General features: G+C 36.8%; 1 protein-coding gene across 14 annotated transcripts in view; it reads right to left on the reverse strand.

Moving 5' to 3' along the window:
* EYA4 (EYA transcriptional coactivator and phosphatase 4) overlaps nt 1–20,590 on the reverse strand; it is a 171,702-nt gene that overhangs the window by 150,173 nt on the left and 939 nt on the right. For 13 of the 14 annotated variants that reach the window (XM_042476060.1, XM_042476022.1, XM_042476116.1 and 10 more), the window contains exon 2: nt 3,634–3,734. In XM_042476060.1, coding sequence (XP_042331994.1) covers nt 3,634–3,644 — 11 coding nt within the window. In that variant the 5' untranslated portion in view covers nt 3,645–3,734. Of the gene's footprint in view, nt 1–3,633; nt 3,735–20,590 lie in introns of those variants that run through there. The other variant, XM_042476106.1, reaches the window with a different exon arrangement.

The raw sequence follows: 20,590 nt of genomic DNA on the forward strand, positions 1-20,590 counted from the left end.
TCCAGACAGAATCATACCCCTAATACAACAAATCCTGGCTGCAAGGCAAGTTGATATACCAAGTGCACAACCTTTTCTTTCCCAACAGTATTTTTAATACAGGCTCAGGTAAACTATTTACATTACTAAACACACATAAGAAGATAAGCACATCAAACAATCTTGCATGTATGTATGTGCACATGCCCTTCTTCAATGGAGCGAGAGCCCTCGTTCCCTGTGATTTTGACATAAGTAGTTCTTTCCTCACTGCTAAACACAACAGGAAAAGATAATCTGCATAAGGGGAGGCATGCATTTGGCAGCAGTGGGTGGTAAGCACAGCTGAAGGCCAGAATTAAGATCTGGGGGCCAATTTGATCTATGTATCCCTTGTTGGACAGTGGTGCAAAACACACTGCAGAAATACAGTTTAAAAAGGAAGTAACTTAAATATGTGATCAGCTAAAGTATAAAACTTCACCAATCTCTTAATAAGACTGTTTAAAAAAAAGTCATACACTAGGAAGTCACATGTTATTCTTTTGTAAAAAAAAGAAAAGAAAAGAAAGAAAGAACAACAACCGGTCCTTATTGAACTTTAAAATTTTAAAAGGAAAACACATAACATTCCTGTCTTAGATAAATCTTTGCTTACTATTCCAAAATACTACAAAGATTGTGTATTCATGTCCATACACTTTTTAAAAGGAAAATGCAACAAAGAAAAGCTTTAGGTCCTTAAAAGTTTTTTTTTTTTTAAGAAAGCTAGAATTATATGAGAGAAAGCACACAAAGGTTGTTGCATGGCAGGCTGTCATGCATCCAGTAGCCATACTTGGTACCAACATGGTCTGAGAACAACAGAGATTATCAGCACCTGCCTGACAAAAAAAGAGTAGTTTATGTACTAAAAGCTGTATTCAGCTACTGTTTCCACATAATTTAATATGCCTACAAAGTAATTATTCACAGATCAAGACAATCAGTTCTATTCTTTCACTATAGTAAAACAGTTCACCTTGGACAAGTTGGGGGAGATGGAACACCATAACTCCAGGCCAAGTATTATAAACATGAAGCCATCAATTATCAAGTCTCTGTGACACTCCTATTAATACAGTTTAAAGAAAATAGGACTATGTCACAGTACTGCATTGGCCAGGATAACATTCACTCTGTATTTCTGAGAGGAGTGTTGCTTATCTTGAAAATTATTTTCTTCTTGCACTTGAATTTGATAGCTTGAATTTGACCTTCATGAGATTCGTTTTCTTTTCCAGATCTCTCATTGATCATCATCTTAAACATTTTAATATACCCTCCAAAACAGGCACACTCCCTCTCACTTTTTAATACCAATTAATTAGACACTGGAACCAGCAATGACACCCACTGTTTACATTTTTCTGATTATATTTGGGTCTTTAAAACCATGTTTCTTAAGCTATATGATGAGAGGAAACAGCAATTTCCTCTCCACAATGTACCAGGGACAAATACCATATTTATGCTCATTGGCTACAAATATTTCTTTTTTCCTAGGTACTCTCTGGGAACTGACAATTGACAGCTTGCAGACCAGTCTATTGGCCACCAGTTTTATTATTTTAGTACCACTGCTTTAAATGCACACAAACCCTCTGTGTCGATCAATTCTCTACAAATCCAAGAGTATTTTTCCTAATCACCATTTCTAAATATGGAATATACCAAAAGCACTTCATCAAGACATTGTGTATCAACTACACTGAGAAAATGAATCTATTAATCAAATTAAAAATGTGGCTATCCTGGAGCTGTTTATTTTTGTAAACAAAATGTTTTAGAAGAATTTTGTTAAATAGCAATTTCTAGCTGCTGAACTGCTCCATCTTTTTCTGACTTCTTCCAAATTAACAGTAATTGGTTTGTCTCTGTTTTAAAAAAAACAAGACTTATATATCTCAGTACTGATGATCACAATGATAATATAGATAGTGCTTTTCAGAACAGGTTTAGTATACCCCATCTGAAATACTTGGAACCAGAAGTGTTTTATATTTCAGATGTTTTCATATTTCGGAATAGCTGTATTTGCATATACAGTGAGGCTGCGTCATATGCGGGCGCGCCTTATGTGGCTTCCAGCATACACTGGAAGTTGCACTGGAAGAAGCAGCACCACGTGCCAGAAAGTGTAATGGTGTGTGAGCCCATGGGGCATGCCACCACGTGCTGCTGTGGACACGAGCCCCATTGGCTTTAATGGGGCTCAAGCGTACATGGAATTTCCCTTACATGGGGGGGGGGTGTGAAATGGATCCCCCATGTAAGGGAAGGGATCACTGTACAAACATAATGAGATGAAACCAGTCTAAACACAAAATTCATTTATGTTTCATATATGTCTGACACATATAGCCTGAAAGTAAATTTATACAATATTTTTAAGAATTTTGTTTATGATACCAATTTTGTGTGCACTAAACCACCAGAAAGCAAACGTGTCACTATCTCAGCCATGCATTAAAAAGTTTTCATTTTGGGAGTATTTGAAGTTTTATAATTTCAGAGAAGGGAGACTCAACCTGTATTACAAATTCAAAAGCACCTCAAGTTAAAAAAAAAAACAACCACCACCCCATTCTGGAATGTGTTAGCACTTATCTCAGATGGTTAAGGGGAAGTTAACAAAGAATGTAAAAGAGTGAGATGGTTAAATAACCACCCTAAAAATAAAAAAGCTATGCAATTTGGCATCTGTTAACATGCTTTACCAATACAGTACAGCATCAGACATTACCTCCAGCCCTATCAACACACACAAAAAGCCTAGGGTTCTCTCCTTTCCACCATTAACAGACCCTGAGAATTTCACACAAGATGAAGATAGCTCTGAGTTTAAAAGGAGGGATTATGTTTTCAAAATGGATAATCAAACTTTTTTTTTCTTTTCCCACTGGCAAGAAGCTTAGGGGCTGCACTGGATGAAAACAGAGCTTTATCATCTGATGAGTTCCATTAGAAAGTCTACACACCCTTCCTTTCCTTTATACAGTCCTCCCTCTCAATTCATGGGGATCTGTCTGTCCTCCCTGCAAATTTGGAAATCCACAGATATTCAAGCCCCGGTCATTCACATATGCCACAGATGCGCCCACTGTTAACTTTAATGGAGGTTGCCCCTCCACAAATAATCAAAACCATGGATCTCAAGTCCATGAAAACGGAAGGACGACTGTATTTGAAAGACAACATAAAGACAGCATGACTTAATATCAGCCTTTTTCCTTATCTTCTTTCCCCTCCTTGCTCCCACTTTCTGAAACAACTTTTCTCATGAAGAGGATACAGTAAATATCTCAAAACTTGCATACATTTGTGCCCTTTTGCTTGGCCTAATAAAGCTATTAACAAAATATTGATGTTGGAATTTTTACTGCAGCCAACACCTTTGCATTGTGTGTGATTACATATAGTATCTGAATAAAATCATTCAAGCTAATACATGCAAAGAGGACAGTCTTCTACACAGTGAATCTTCTGTTCCACAACACTTCATAAACATACGTACATATGCTAACTTTAAAAATAAATATACAGCAAGCTAAAGAGTACTATGACAAAACACATACTAAATAGAAGTGTTTATTTACACAAATATTTACTTACTGTCTGTTCATTTAAATCCTGAGTGTCTTCCATGGAGTTGACTCACTTTTCTTTTCTTCCACAAAGAGAATTACTCTCCCTTTAAATCACAACTGGATGTCCTAGTTATTTAAAAAGAATAAGGAAAGAAATAGTTAGTTTGTTTTACGATCACAAAAAGAATAGTTAATGACAACATGCACAGCAAACTATTTGATACCAGCTATTGTGAGAGAGAAAAAGCACTGATATGCACACTATAAACAGATAAACCACCCATAATAATTCCTAGGGGGCTTCATCAACAGGATGCCAGATTACTGCATTCACTGGTTGCCACTTTTGATGTGTAAAGCGGGTGGAGGAAGGGCTGAGGAAAAGTGAAAGAGAAAAGATATATATTCACCTGCAGTTATAAGAAACATAATCTTCCCGTTTTGTATTTAGAGCTTGCCAAAAACAAGAAAAGTGGTACCTTTGTTGCTTTTTTTTTTTTTTACAATGTGCCTTTCAGACGAATAACAGTTCTTTATGGAAAAACTCAGCTGTAAAATCTCCACATGAGAATTTTACCACTTCAGAGTTTGACACATAAATAAAAATAAACTATACTGTAACATAAATTTGAGATAAAGACTAAGGGTTTCACTTAATACCATGCAAATGGTCTTCCATTCACTCAATAGAATTTTCCACATTTTTACTCTTCCAGCAACCTCTTGTGTCCCCTCCAGATCTCCTCAGAGTCACGTGAAGGAGGGAATCAGTTCATCCTGTAGTTTATTCAAGTTTGTGGTCAAAAGCAGCTGGATAAAACCTGAATACTGATTTAAATATCAAGTCATGTGAACATCTTGAGATGAAGTCAAAAGACATCTAAGAGAACATGCTTATTCGTAAAGGTCTTCCCTTTCTCAGTGTGCACCATTTTACTGGTGAAACTAAGGAAACGTACAAACTGTAGGATGGGAATAGGCCAAGTTGAGGAAGTGATTTGGTCCCAGCAGACAAATTCCTACCAGGACGTTTTGCTCATGATCTACAGAGAATGTATTACTTAACAAAAAAGGGAAATTATTCTTCCCTTCTCCCTCTTCTATCTGCATCTCTGCCTTTCCTTCTTACTGATCCTAGTTGTATGAGTGAGTTGTTTTTTTTTTTAATCTAAGTCTATGTGGCTTGGGGTGTGGGGATGGAAGACTATGGGATCAATCTTTCTATTCTCTGCTGCTGCTACCATACCCTCAAAGCGTTCCCAGGCATTGCATAATTGTCACTTGCTTTTTGTTGTTCTTTTGTTGCCTGTTTTAATGAATCATTTCCTGTATTGCTATGTATTTTATATGTATTATCCTACTAGAGAGGCCCCTTCCCCACCACCACTCCCTTTGTGTCGTGTCTTTTTAGATTGTAAGCCTGAGGGCAGGGAACCATCCAATTAAAAAGATTGTATGTACAGCGCTGTGTAAATTTACAGCGCTTTGTAAATAAAGGTTAAATAATAATAATAATAATAATAATAATAATAATAATAATAATAAACAGTCCAAGTGACGATCAGGTTAACTCTGCATGTGCCCACAAACAGACACACACACACACACACACACACAAATACAAATTCATTCAAATCAAGTGCCTTTCCCCCTAAGCCTAATTCCTGCATGGGATATAGGGTCATGAATTGACAGCTGTGGCCCAGATTGCAGAGGTACTGTGGGCCAGATTCAGTGCATAGACCAGAATCCGGTCTTATCCTGGCAGAACCAAGTTCAATATAGCACATCCAAACCAATTTAATAAAAACTACTAAAGACTGATGAAAGCATAAATTGTACAATTTCTGTCCTTTTAGACAGAAAAGAGTGTCTCTATTTTGTGACATTAAAATCATTGCAGAACTCAATGGGTCTAACAAGAACTGCATTATTCTTTTAAATAATTTGTAAAATTAGAAGAAAATATGTAAACCTATGAGGTTTATGAGGCAATAAACTGGTTAATAATGCAATCTCCATGCTTTATTCTACTGATAAACCCTCATTAAAAACAGAATGTGGGTACTGTGACATCGGTATTATACAGCAAAGTGTTTTTAACTACTTTTAAAATGATTGTTAAAAGCTTTAAATCTTCAGACAAGTTAGTGTGAAGAGAGACATCTGTTTCTCCAGATGTGCATTTAAAGCTGATGAAGTGTTTTATGCCTCAAGATTTCTTTTTAAAAACCCTATACTTTTTAGATTATCTTGATGAGAAGGGCTCTAAGTTTTCAAATCAACAATTGCATTTAAGAATCCTTTTACAACATCATTTTATGTAATATGCTTCATATGTTTTAACCCTAGATACAAACTTATACATGTTGACAGATTTGTTTTAAAAAAAATACATTTTATTAAGTTGTTCAAGAAATCTTTGGATCATTGTTCACATATACTAAAAAAAACAACAACAACTATGCCATAGCCATGTAACATGTACATGGTGAATCCTATGACCATTTCTCCTGTGAAGACTAGTAACACCTTCACATTTCAGTAGAAACTTCATATTGCCTGTGTTGGAACAAGAGAGAAAGGTACCACCCAACTGAAATGAGAGCAGAGGTTACTCCAAATTTATGCTTCAGACATGGTCCAATCTGGCACAGGGTCCAATCTGTCCAAAGTCCAAGGAAAGCCAGATCCCTTCAAACTAGTTTGGTGCTCTCTGAGGTAGAGAATACTTTCTGGCAAAGCTAACAAATCTCATCTGAAGCTTCCTTGAAGCTTCAGAAATGCTGTCACGAAAACCAACCAGAATGGACAAGATGGAAAGGAGAGAGTAGCATCAGGTTATTAAGAGGTCCATTTCTAATCTTAGGGTACATTTGAAAGAGATTTTCCAGCTGCTGTGCTTTTGGAAGAGGACTATGGGGCTCGACAGACTGGCAGTTTCTGCTGGCCTGTGTGCACGGTAGGGCTGTGGTAGGGCTGAACATTCACACGCTCCAAGGCCTTCTTTCTCTGCCAGGGCACCATTATGGCACATGCCATCCAGACAGTGCACACCATGATGATGTTCCTCATGCACAATGCCCAAACAGCGCTGCTCACAAGCGGTGTCATAACGCCATGCTGTGGTGCTTATTATGCCCCTTTTATGGCACAAAATGAGCCACTTTTGGGGCTTCTTTTTGCTCCATGTGGTTGCTGTGGCCTGCTTCTGGGGCAAGAAGAGGTGGCTGGATGCCTCCAATCTGTACAGCCACTGTGTTTCCTCATTCCTCATGTTATCAAGCTTCATTATTTTTTTTAAAAAAAGAAGTCTTAAACTTGTTTTAAACCATAATAACTCCCTTGGCTTCTACATATACCCGTCTGAACTGTTGCTGGCATTTTTGCGCAGCGAACCACCTTTACAATGTGTGTTATATTTATAAAAATTCAGAACTGAAAACCACTATATCTCATTATCTTACTTTCTAGAGTTCCCTCTTCTGACCTTCCAGTACCTCCTCTGAGATGTTTCCAAGGTCCTACTTCTATAGCTTCACAGAGTTTCCATACATGCCAACTTCCTCAGAAAAGTTATCTTCATTGCCAAGGAAAGTTATATTCATTGTCTAGTGAGCTTTCATCTAGGGCAGAAGCAGGTAGCAATGGAAAGCCAGGGGTACAGAGTAGCCCCTCAGTTGGAGGGCCACCCCCCATACATACTATAACAAAAAAGAAAAATTAAAATATCCCCAAATACCCTCCAAGGGGGCATGTAAGGACTTTATTATGTGCTTTCTTGGTCATTTTAGATCAGAAGTTGCTACCTGTTCACTTCATGTTTCCCAAAAAAAAAAAAAAAAAAAATTCTGTCCTTGTCTGGGGGGGCAAAAAAGATGGCAAAATGTCTTCTCACCCCATAGAAGGCAAACTGGGGAGGGGGTGGTATAAAAACTGAAAAAATAACATTTTTGACTCTCAGAGAGTCACAACTTCTGGGGGCCACATCGAACCTTTTCTAGGGACTGAAGCATCCTTCTCTACACTTCTGTTCTGTCATATATGTGTATTTATGGAATGCCTAGCTCTACTTTTCAAACTGGTTTGTGGGGAGGGGGGCCAATGTGGGAAGGCTCCCTCTGGGATCTTGTCCTTAAAAGGTCTTTCCTAACCCTATTACCAAAAACTCAAATTAAATGAAACTGCCTAATTTAAGGTATTTGAGTCCTGGGCCAGGTGGAGCCTGAGGCATTATATGCCCAAGGCCACAAGAATCTGCCAATTAATGAAGTCTGCTAAATTTGTTAAGTGTATCCACTGATTTTATCAAATTCTGAGAAAGTTTTTGGATTATCCATTATACTGATAGGAGGCATTCAGTATAGGGCCAAAACTAAGAATTGAGGCCCATGTTGAACTTGATGGCTTAAATTTATCTGAGCAGCAGTCCATTTTCAGAAGTGCCCAATGAGGACTAAAAACCTGAACTGTGCACACCTCTCTGATTAACTGATTAACAGTGAAGTATACGGTTGATAGACACAAAAGCTCCACTGCTCCCAGCAAGCAGAGGAACATTTATAAGCAATATTTATTTATATGTTAAGATAGTTCTATTCCACCCTATATCTAAAGCTCTAAGGGCAGCTTACACTCAAATCAATTTTAAACAATAAATAGTACATAACCACTATTTAAAAAAAGTAAACCATATCAAATAGATTATCAATTAAAAACCAGACAATTTAAAACTTGACAAAACAATTTTACACAATGTAACCAGATCATAGCAATTTCCCCATTCTGGCTGTCCCTTTCTTCTCATCTGTACTGGGCTGGTGAGAGCAGTCACTTAGAAGGTTCTCTCATGTCTTCAACAAGCAAGCCTGTGATGGTGGTGGGACTGAGAGAAAGCCTCCCACTATAGATCTTAGATTTCTGGCAGGTTCATATGGGGAGATATGGTGTTTCAGACAGTCTGGACTTAAGCCATATAGGGTTTCGTAAGTCATGGCCTGCACTTTGAATTCAGGAAATGAAACAGTAGCCAGTGAAGCTGTTTTAAGGGCGATACATGTTCCTTATAGTTGGCCTTGGTCAGCATTTTGGTCAAATCCTTTTGGACCTGCTGAAGTCTCTAAACAGTTTCCAAAGCAGCGAGGGCCTGAAAAACAGTCTTGGGACTACATGTGGCCACGAATCACATTTTCCCCACCCCTAGACTAAACCTAATTGCAAGTTTTAGCTAGAATTCCAGTGTACCAATTCATTTAGCAACCAGATTTAGGCAAAACACTGTTTTGAAAAGCAGAGGAGAAATTATGTCCTGAGCTGAGTGGTGTGGAGGTTTGGTCTTTACTTTTGCTTGTTTTTCAATTGTTTCTACAACTTTCTGAAATTCTTAAGATTGTATTAATATAAATATATGTCCAGTTTCAGTAAAATACATAATGTATTAGTTTTAGAAACAGAGTATGGGAGATTCAGTTACTGAGACTGCTGAACTCAAAAGCCCTTTACCCAATTCACAATGACCACTCTCAAGTAAGTAGTTTAACTCTTGTGCCCATGAACCTTTTAATTCGGCAATCCATAGTTATTAACGAAAAACGGGAAGTAATTTTGCAGATCTTCAACACAACTAGGTCTTGGGAAAAGAATTAGGCAGAAAATGTTACATTAGTCATCCCATTTTACATCAACCATCATTTAACTTATTTATTTATAATTTAATCAGTTACTTAATGCAATAATTAAATGAATGTTGAAATTCCAAGCTCTCAATTTAGGTCCAATCCAGACTGAAGAAATAATCTTGTTTGACATTGCTTTAACACCCTGGCTCAGTGCTAGGGAATCCTGGGAATTGTAGTTTATTTTGGCACCAGAGCTCTCTGAGAAAGGCTAAATGTCTCACAAAAGTACAGTTCCCAGAATTCCCTAGTACTGAGCCAGTGCAGTTAAAGCAATGTTAAACTGGATTATTTTGGCAGCGTGGATTGGACCTAAATTAAAGATTAAATTAGGCCACTCTTTTTCGTTAGAAAACTTTCATTAGAAAACCAAATTAATCAATAATGTCAAATTTATTTTTATCAATTATTTTCTGTGTCTCCTTGGATTATTTCACATAACTTCTTGAGGGTTAAGCAGACGAGTGGCTATGAGCAGCCTCTGGCTGCTCCAGCCATGCATGATTGGGGCCCGATTGGCCAGGGACTATGGGGGCCTTATGGCCTGGTCTCAAAGTGGGCTGCTGCCACAGTCCCAAACAGGCTGTATTTCACAGTTCCTTTTTGGGACAGCTCTTCCAGTCTCCATACAGCCTTGGAACATCTTCCATCCACTCCAGGGGCATGCATCACCTGCACACCATGCCCTCAACATTGATCCTTTTGGCCTCTCTGTTTTGGGCCACAGACTTATATATTCAAGCTTCACTAGGAGTCAAAGTTTGGACTACATTTCTGTTTTCCACATTTGGTGTGCTTTCCCATGTTTCCCCACTCAGTGAAGCTACTTAACTGCAGATTTATTCAAAACACAGGGCTACAAATACAGTCAGCCCTCTTTATTCACTGATGTTTTCACCCACAGATTCAAGTATCCACGGCTTGAAAATACATTAAAAATATACAAATTCCCATAGGAAACCTTTATTTTGCCTTTTTATATAAGTGACACCATTTTATTGTGCCATTACATTTAATGGAACTTGAGCATCCATAGATTTTGATATCCACGGGGGGTCCTGAAACCAAACCCCAGCGGATACCAAGGCCCCACTGTACTATTGCTGGCACACATAAAAGTGGGTGAGACCAATTTTTTTTTCAAATTACTGCTAAAGAAATGAAATATCTGTCCTTTCCTTACTTTTAGAGAGGAATTGAACAAATACAATAATTATGAGATGCAAATTATATGAGTATGTGGGACTTCCAATGATATGAAAAAGGGGGGAAATTGGTGGCACTTAAAATAAAGTATATTAATTTTCAGAACAGCATCTACCAGATTCCTTAGAAACAACTGGTATTTATGAAAATATGATTATTTGGGTGCATCTACACTGAAGAAATAATGGAGTTTAACAACACTTTAAGTGCTGTAGCTCCATCCTATGGAATCTTGCGATTTATAGTTTTACAGGGTGTTTAGCCTTTTCTGCCAAAGAGTACTGGTGCCTTGCAAAACTAAAAATCATAGGATTCTGTAGGAAGGAGCCATGGCACTTAAAGTGCTTTCAAATGACATTATTTCTACAGTGCAGATGCACCCTTTATCTCCCAGGACAAATTACAAACTGAAAATGCAACATCTCATGTTATTTCAAATCCAGCTACACTCATATACACACCAAAAACCTTTATTAATTTTACACTTTAGACACCACAAGTTCTACTTCTTTATATTTATTTAACTTCATGTAGTACATTAAGGCTGACCATCTGATCTAAGGGCCACAAAAACTGGCTGGATTCAGGAAATGGAAGGTGATGGGCACAATAATAAACACCAGTAGTTAAAACATTCAGGGATAGATGTGTTGGCCATTTAACAAATATGAACAAAAATGAATCAGTGATATCTTTATTGGCCAAACAACATGCATAATATACTTGTTGCAAGCTTTTGAAACTCCATGGGTTTCTTCATCAGGCAAGATGTTACAAACCAAACAGGACGGGGAAAAATACAATTGGAGATGTTTGTCAGGTGCCTACATGTTGTTTCTATATTTAGAAAAGATGTTATGATGGGGAGGATATCTTTTGCAGGCAGGCTCCTCCTCCTTCTGGCCATGCAGCAATAGTGAGATTTTCAAAGTCCAGGAAATTTAAAGTCTATTTACATCTCAACAGGGAGCCCACTTTTGCAATCCAATATGTCTCCATTCCAGTGAGGTCATGGGCCTCTTTGAGGGGCAGAGAAGTACTTGCACACCATGGGCATCCTAGAACTCACTGGAGGAGAAGCTGTGGGACAAAGCACAATTTCCTCCTTTTAAATAAATAAATAAATGTATAGTTATTATTTTTAATTTAAAATAAATTACCCTTTAGTACTACTAAATGTTTGCTCCCAACTGTGTTTTGTTTCAGAAGCAAGCACTGTTTTATTCCTGTTGACATGCTGCTACAATTGAACCATGTTTAATATCCAAAATTTGTAGACAGGATTATTGCTGTTGTCTTTATGGTATCATAGCCATTTGAAATCATGAAATGATGGAAGGGGGAATGTTCATTTAGTGCTTTTGCATGAATACAACAACATTAATACAACATGACTTTCAAAGACAGGTTGGTTGGGAGATAAATACATTATGTTCAGGGATTACAGTTATCTAGATGCACTACTGAAGCTAGAAAAAGTGATTTAGATATTCAGGTGAAAATAATGTAAATAAACAGTGCAAATAAAATTAAAAATTGTGCAATAAAATCGTGCAAATAAATTCATTAAAAATTAATTATTTTTCCCAAAGTGGCATCTTTTATCCCAGTCCTAAATATTATTCAGCTATATTTGCCTGCCAGAGAGCACAAAGTGGTGGAAAATCTGTAGACAGTGTATACTTCATCCTAAACCTACTTTACACGAGATTTTCACACAATTACACCATCATTCCTGTACTACACTTTGTGACACAATCTGAAAAGTGTGCTTTACTTTAGAAGCAACTAATATTAAATCAAAACAGTATCACGTTCTTTTTACATTTTATTGATCTCCAAAACAATGAAGCCAAATAAACAAATTTATACACAATACCATTATTCAGACAAATGTTCTGTTATGTTGAATTACTTTCCATAATCCAACCAACAACTATCCCAGCATGTTAAACTCATATTCACGATGATGAAGCAGCAAAACCAACAGGCCTCTGTTTGTACCAATAAGAAGACTACACCTCGGCTGCTCCATAACAGGTTAAGGCTGTGATTTAATGCATAAACACACTCTCCCATACTGACTGATCTCCAGGATATGTGTTAATGTGAAATTTGTCACTTATGAAGTTGACCTGCACTGGCCCATAAGAATCAAGCCATTAACTTGTAACACTGCAGATAATCAAGATTACTATATTTGATGTGCAAAATATTTATAGCAAGTTGGCTTTTTATATTCAAGATGTTTATTTTATGAAAGCAATTGGACTGAAATAGACTGAAATTTTTTTCACAATGTGAATAGTGTGCAGCTCTTCTGGATAATATGCCTAATAAACAAAAGAAAAAATTGTTACTCTCTGCCATCAGACAAACACTGTAGTTTCCATACTGACTTCCTATCTTGCATTACCTCTCATAAAATAGAACCCTTCTCATTCTACAGAGAATTATCCTTCCATGAAGACTGTGTTCATGCAGTCGCCGTCTCTCTCTTTCTTTCCTCTCTCTCTCACACACACATCATGAAATAAACTGTGTCCTTAGTTGACATTTCACAAGTGGAACAGAATACTGGGAACCTACACTTTATATTTCCTCCATATTTCAATGGAACTACATAGGAAGTGGACAGCTCTTGGGACTGTATTTACAATATTTAAACTGGTTCAAAGAAACAGTCGTTTGGAAGAATATCTTCTACTTGAATTATCTTTCCCTGAAGATATACTCAAGATGTTTCTTCTTAAACTCAGCCATATGCAAACATGTTTTACGACTATGACTTCTGCGATTAGCAGCAGTTATTCAACAACACTTCCACTCAAAAAAAAATCGTTCTAAATTCATTTAGCAGGTGGGAGTAGCCACTAAATATCATACTTTTAGAAATTAGGACATCTTTTAGGTACACTTCCAAATCCACTGAAACACAGCACTGTACCCGATTTGTTCATATCCACATAAGTAATAATGCAAGAGTTTATCCAATTTTAATCATTGCATAAAAATTGCAAATTAAAATATGCATATTACAGTTGAACAGAGTACCAGCATAATATTTTATACAACACCTGATGTATTTCTAACACAACTCAGTAAGACCCAGAAGTGAGGATTATTCAATTGGGGCATCTCGTTTTAAAGGCATTTTCTTTCTCAATACACCCCTCAGTCAAACACAGCCAGTTACTCCCAAAAGCAGTCACCTACACTATATTGTATAGCACTCTGTTTTAAAAATATTGCGTAAGTGGTTCATCACTTTGCTGAGATCTTCTACTGGTTTTGTAATACTGCATGTTCAATAGGAAAATCTCCAGAAATAATTTGTAATACTCGAAAACAAATTCAGCAATTCACATAATGGATACATTAGCAATGACTAGTGCTTCTCCTCCAAAGTGCTTCAGGATTTATGTAGTTTGACACTGCTTTAGCTTCCATGGCTCCATGTTATGGAATTCTGGAATTTGTAGTTTTGTGAGATATTTAACCTTCTCTCTCAGAGAGCTCTGGTGCCACAACAAACTACACATTCCAGGATTCCACAGATTGGAACCAAGACAGTTAAAGCAGTATTGAGTCACATTAATTCTACAGTGTGACAACAGCCTTAGACATAACATGCAAATTTGCATTGGATGTTAGTTCTATAAAATTCACTTTGCTAGTACAGTATTTTCAAGGGAGTAAAACATCACAGCTAGTATTCATCATAAATACAAAACAACCTGTTATATTATCTTCATGTTTTATAGCCTCTCAACTGGAACGTTTAACGATTAGTCTTACAGAAATAGGAAACAGGTTAGTCACACTATTCTTAACCTCACCAAGTTTTAATACAGGTCCCATCTCAATTTTACCAGTTAAATGGAACAGCCACCTAAAACAAAGTAAAATAAGATTTGGCAGAACAGTGTTCTACCAAATCCTATTTTACTTTGTTTTTCAGACTTCATCTTGAACACAGCTAGGTCTGTTTCACCCAGATTATATCAGATCACCTACTAGGTTTTTTGGCCAAGTGTGTCAAGAGCTAAATTATCTTGAAGGCAGGGAACCGTCTAATTAAATGATTTTATGTACAGTGCTATGTAAATATACAGCGCTATATAATTAAAGCTTAATAATAATAATAATAATAGAATCTGTGAGGTACCACCAGTGGTGCCCAAAGTAAATGGACCTGGAGCCAGAAATGGACATCAGTTTCATGGGTCACTGTAAGTCAACAGACGACCTAAAGGATCACCCACACAAACAGATTCACGATTCACAAATTTGTGAATTTAATTCCCTAAGTGGCAGCAAAAGAAAAAGACAGACTGAAGCATGATCGTCCACTTATTTTACTTTCTGAGGTTGACACTTGACCGTAAGAGTTTTCTCAATGATAAATGTAGAAATATAAAGTTACAAGTTTATGCCCTGCAGCTGAAAAATCAATGAACGCTCAGTGAAGCCTTAGGGATGGACAAGCTGAGTCTGAGCAAGTTGGCATGATCAACAAGCTATTCAGACACAAACTGCAAACATTAAATTCCATTAAAAAGCACTGAATTATGCTTCTTTTTCAGTTTCCTGTTTGATGTCATTTTTCCTACCTAAAAAGATCAGCAGGGCACAGTTTCATTGTATTATGTATTTACTATTCTACTGCAAAACCTAACCTGGGTGGACATACCAAAGTTATTTCTCACCAAGGATGCTATTTATTTTTGGATCAGCCATCTGCATATAACTTTCATCATTATTTTTTTAAAAGTTAGATGAGCATCCAAACTTGGTACATATCAAAGTTCCCCATCCTTTGGTCTGAATAGGCAGTGTCCTATGGGTGAAGAAAGTGGCACTTACTGAATTCTGATCAGCCAGAGTGGATGGCCAAAATATAGCTTAAAGCAATGGGAGAGCTCCAGTAGCACAACAAACTACCATTCCCAGAATTCCATAGCATTGAGCCATGGCAATAAAAGTGATGTCAAACCAGATTATTTCTGCAGTGTGGATGCAGAGAGAGTGGGGAAGGCTATCCTGGAAGGCTATGCAGAAGGACTTCATAACACCTCAGACACCACTGAATTTGTTTAGTTTTTTGATTTGCTTTTTGGCAAATGCAACACCTAGAGGACCCAGGAACAGAAAACTGGCTCCCAGAGCTGTGCCTATACCGGATCTGTGCCTGTACCAGTGCCTGGATAGATATTTATTTAAGTGTGCGTCTCTTTCCATGTTACCTGTATCCAATTAGCCAATCCAGGTTATTTCAATATAATTTTTCTAATCTATATCTAGGTTTCTAGTTTAACCCTCCAAGATCCTGATTAGCCCCATAATGGTTTAACTAAGCTTAAACGTTTCTGGGTTAAATTATGGCCAAGACCAGAAGAACTACACTAGCCACCCGAAGATTTTAGTATACCTAGTGGGATTTTTGATTTCAGAAAAAAACTTCACATCATATATGAAACTGCTTTTAAAAGTCCTTTTAGTTCCAAAAGTGCTTTGCTATATGACATGGCGGTATGGCTTGCCATATTATATGCTATCAATGTTTCATATTTTTCACACCAACAAAGGTAATTGAATGATTATGCTTTGGGTCATGGCCTCTAGGTATATTTATACACCCACTTTTTATTTATTTTCACTTAGGCCAAAAGCTATGATGCTTTGCAATATCAACACACACATAAAAGACCAATGGATTACATGATCAAAAGTGTTTATCAATCAATCCACTGTTCTAACCTTCACTAAACAATCAAATCCTCAGTTGCAAAGAAAAATTATGTTGTAGCATCAGGTGGAATTGCTATAACTTCCTAATTATTATATGCACTTAAAAGAACTAAAGGACATAAACCTTTTCATTACAGAATACAGAGCTTCAGATAGTGTTGCCTGTTGTGGAGGAAATGTAATTTTTCTTTCTTTTCTCTGCTGTAGTGTAAAATGAATAAATAAAAATGCTCAGTCTAGACTAATTTAGCAAAGTGCTTCCAAATTAATGCATGAAGTTAGATTATCACATTTACAATGAAACACTCATTTTTTCCAGAAAGAGAGAATATATGAACAGTAGAGGCAAACAACATAAAACTATCAAGACAGATTGGGGGAAAAACCCAAAATTCTCAAATAATAATTCATCCAAATATAAATAATATGAATAGAACATGTCTAAAAAATTTAAGCAGGGAGTTCAAAATCAATCTACCATATTTTACATTACCATTCCACAGTGGAGTGTTCCAGATGTTCTATAAATGTATTAACCTAAAGTTATAGGGACAAATCAGGACCTGTAATGGATCATGCAATCCATTGGTTGGGGTGTCTTTTGTTTATATTGATATTGCAAAGCATCATAGCATGATTGTCTGAACATCCAGTGGAGAGGAATCATAGCAACTGCAATACAGGAGCACTTGAAGAGCATCCCTCATATAAACCCAACAAATTTTAAATACAAATAACGATTGCATTCAGATGCCACAATAAACTATGACATACTACTATTGGCATACATCATCAGCTAGAACTTCATGTTCACCTGACATGCCTTCCTTTCTCCTCTTCTGTCACTGTTATAAGAAAGTGACCAAAATCCCATGCTTTCATTTCTGATCAGCCACAGCTTCCTGTTTCATCTGACCCCAATGAAGAGTGATGATTTACTACAGGTTGTTCCAAACAAGCCATCCCCAAACCATGGATTATAAAACTGGCTTGTTCCAATACATCACAATTAGGGTTGATGATAGTTTAGGGTTCAGATATAACACTAAACTGCAATCAGTCTAAAGTGGAGTCAGAAGCCTTCCACTTCCTTGTGAATGTTTGTACAAGAGAAGGGTCAGGACTGGATAAACCCATGAGTTGCTGCAGCTCATTCTTGTTACAATAAACCAAATCCATACACTGTAGATTTATTGTGGGTCGCACGATAACAACAGCTTATTGTGATGCCCAAACACAGTCAATAACTGGTGGCTACTATGTCAGATTTTCCAGCCTGCTATGATTAGTAAAACTGGTGCACTCCTCATTTTGTGCTGGTAAACGCAACAACTGGTCGGTAATTACAAGACAAAACATAAATGTGAAGCCATTAATAGCTAAAGAATCCCAAAGTGCCTTCAGAATGGCTTTGGAGGGGGAAAATCCACCCATCATGAACTTTATGATAATTTTCAATAGACACAGTTTAATGAAGTACGTCAACAGTGTGAACTGTTCATGTACTGCAACTCATTAATATGTGAATACTCTTTCCCCCCTAAATTTAATTCATAAACATGTTCACCCTGAAATCTAAATCATCATTTTTACTTTATAAACACATAAAAAAAATTTATGCAGGATCATACTCTAAAGAATAACTAAAAAGGAGAGGAAAATGTTAAACATGAAAGTAAATGACTGTGCCTGCAAGATCAATTAGTGCACTTCAATAATGGGAAAAATTAGTTGACCTAGATAGTGCCCAATTCTTCAAAAAGATTATTGTATCTCTGCTAACGGTGCTTTGTTTATCAACAAATCTCTGATAAAACTAAAATGTTTCCAATGTATGAATATCTGTCTGGCAAAATAATGAAGCGTTGTTCAAAACTATATGACATAACAATCATTATAAACATGGTTTATTATAAATATTTATATCTTGCCCTCCAAGACAAAATATCCTTGCCCTCCAAGATACCAAGTCCAGGCAGCTACTAAGGAAGGCTCTGAAGCCACAAACATAGTGTACCCTTATGGCATTATCGTAAGAAATGGTAATGGGCTTGACGCTGCTACTAGATCTGCTGAATCAAGTTATGTTTTTAAATGTCTGACAACTATATGCTAGTCAGTTTTTAGCCCAGAGCAGTGTTCATAAAAGAATTCATCTTTAGCTCACTTTTAATTATTATACTTCCAGTTAATAAACAAAATCAATATTTTAGTATCAGATGCTATTTTATAATACTTGTGGTGGGGCACAGGTTTAAAAATGTGAGGAAAGTTAATGCTCTGGGGGATATATTAAGCTTTGAACATATTAAGCAGGTTAGTGTCCTCTCTTCTGATCCACAATATGGTTAAAAAGTGGTATTAAGTAGAAGCATGAAAGCGTTTCCCTTCGCAGTAGAAAGAATAATTTATAGAGACAAAATCCCATATTTCCAGTTTCCAGATCAATACATGATTTTTTAAAAAAATAAGAATCTCTCAATAGAAGGTTATTTACAGAAGAAAACATAAAAACATATTATATAGAGAAGCAAATTGATTTAGTTATTTGTTCTTTTTAAATTGTAAAGCCCTGCTTGATTTTGTTAAGCAATGGGTTTTAAAGACTCGCTTCTCCACTTATTTCTTCAGGCAGCGATTTGAAATATTTACTACCAGACAGTACCTAATTTTAGGTTTTAAGTGCTTTAACAGCTCTATGAAATATGATCAGCAGCTGCTATATAAAACTATGCCAAATAAACTCCCCATGTAAAAAAGAAAACCTGCTTTTGCCAGAGTTCATAATCTCTTCATTTCCAAATTTGAAAATAAGAATTTTGCATGCACAAAAAGTATATTGTGAGGCACCAAGTGTCTTCCCGACCTGCAACCTAATTTCTACTTTCAGGAGGGGTAAATAACATGATTATGGAAAATCAGAAGTTGTGGTTGTCAATATAACTTCAGCTAACAATGTACATTTGCGGTTGGACTGTTTCAATATAATAAAAATACTTGGAGAATCTCGTCAATGATAAATTGCAGGGTAGTAATCTATCACCATCCAAAAGCATAGACCACAGATAAGTAATTATTTAAGAGAGTTGAATAAAGCTAATTGTATCTTATTTGCATCTTAGTGCCATCCTTCATCACTGGCAAGAAAAACATCAGTGACTCCATCTCAAAAAGAACGCCTTGAAAATAAGTCCCATGAATATGAGTATACATTCAAATCTGCTTAGTGCTTAGAAATACATCCTAAAATAGGTAATTTAGGTAAGAAATCATTTAAGTTTGACTGATCAAAGGAGAATCCCATGGTTGGTGCTGGATGATTCATAATTTTATCCCTGGACTCTCTTCTGTCCTTTGCTGCCAGTTTTCTACTGAAAAGAAACAAACGCTTCCAAATACATTGCGTAGGAAATTGGAATACAGTTTAAATACATGACAAGGTACCCCAAACAATGACAAAATTTTATGTTACTAATCACGCTTATAGCCAGTCTGTAAACAGGTGTATGACACAATCAGGCTGTCATATATATATATTTATATATTGTAAAGCCATCCTTGAGTATTGCACCAAAGTAATACTAGCAATGGTCCTGCATCGTGTCCTTCTTCTGCCACACACAAATTATGTACAACTTAACATTAAATGATGACAAAATATTTTTTTAAAAAAAAAAACCCCACATTTATATTCTTGGTTTAATTCAGTCTGAACGAAAGACAGTAACAATAAACAAAGAGCGGGGGAAATCTGCATTACGAAAGCAAAAGAAAAGTTAGGGCTGGATTCCAGGGAGAGCTTTAAAAGCCAAGAAACAAACGAACGGAGAGAAAGGAGTATATCTGGGGACCTCTGATCTGGGAAAAGTGAGAAGAGGAATCAGCACACTTTAAAACTGTTTTAAGTTTTTTATAAAATGAACAGTTCCGCATTTAATTACATGTGTATTGCTAGCCACACAGAAGAGACTCCAATTTGTTAACTATCAGCATCTGAAGAGACTCTCGCCTTGGTTTATGCCAACAATCAAAATACATTAACTTTTAAGTACTCCGATCGTGGAGTGAAACAAACGAACCAAGGATGGAAACTAGACCAGCTTTTAATCCCAGTGACTTTCTCACAGGTCGCGAAACGTGTGGGATCAAGCAGACACTACTGCTCCACGTGCCAGTGTTTTCCGATGGAAGCATAGGCTGCATCCACACTGGAGAAATAACCCGGTTTGGCACCGCTTTAACTCTCTTTTTCTGGCTCAACCAGTAAGCTAACAAAACAAGAGCCAGCGTTGTGCAACGGGAGGAGACCGGGGTTCCAATTCCTGCTTGGGGCCATAAAACTTTGGGCGA

This window comes from Sceloporus undulatus, chromosome 1, assembly GCF_019175285.1.
Source record: "Sceloporus undulatus isolate JIND9_A2432 ecotype Alabama chromosome 1, SceUnd_v1.1, whole genome shotgun sequence".
Classification (NCBI taxonomy): domain Eukaryota; kingdom Metazoa; phylum Chordata; class Lepidosauria; order Squamata; family Phrynosomatidae; genus Sceloporus; species Sceloporus undulatus.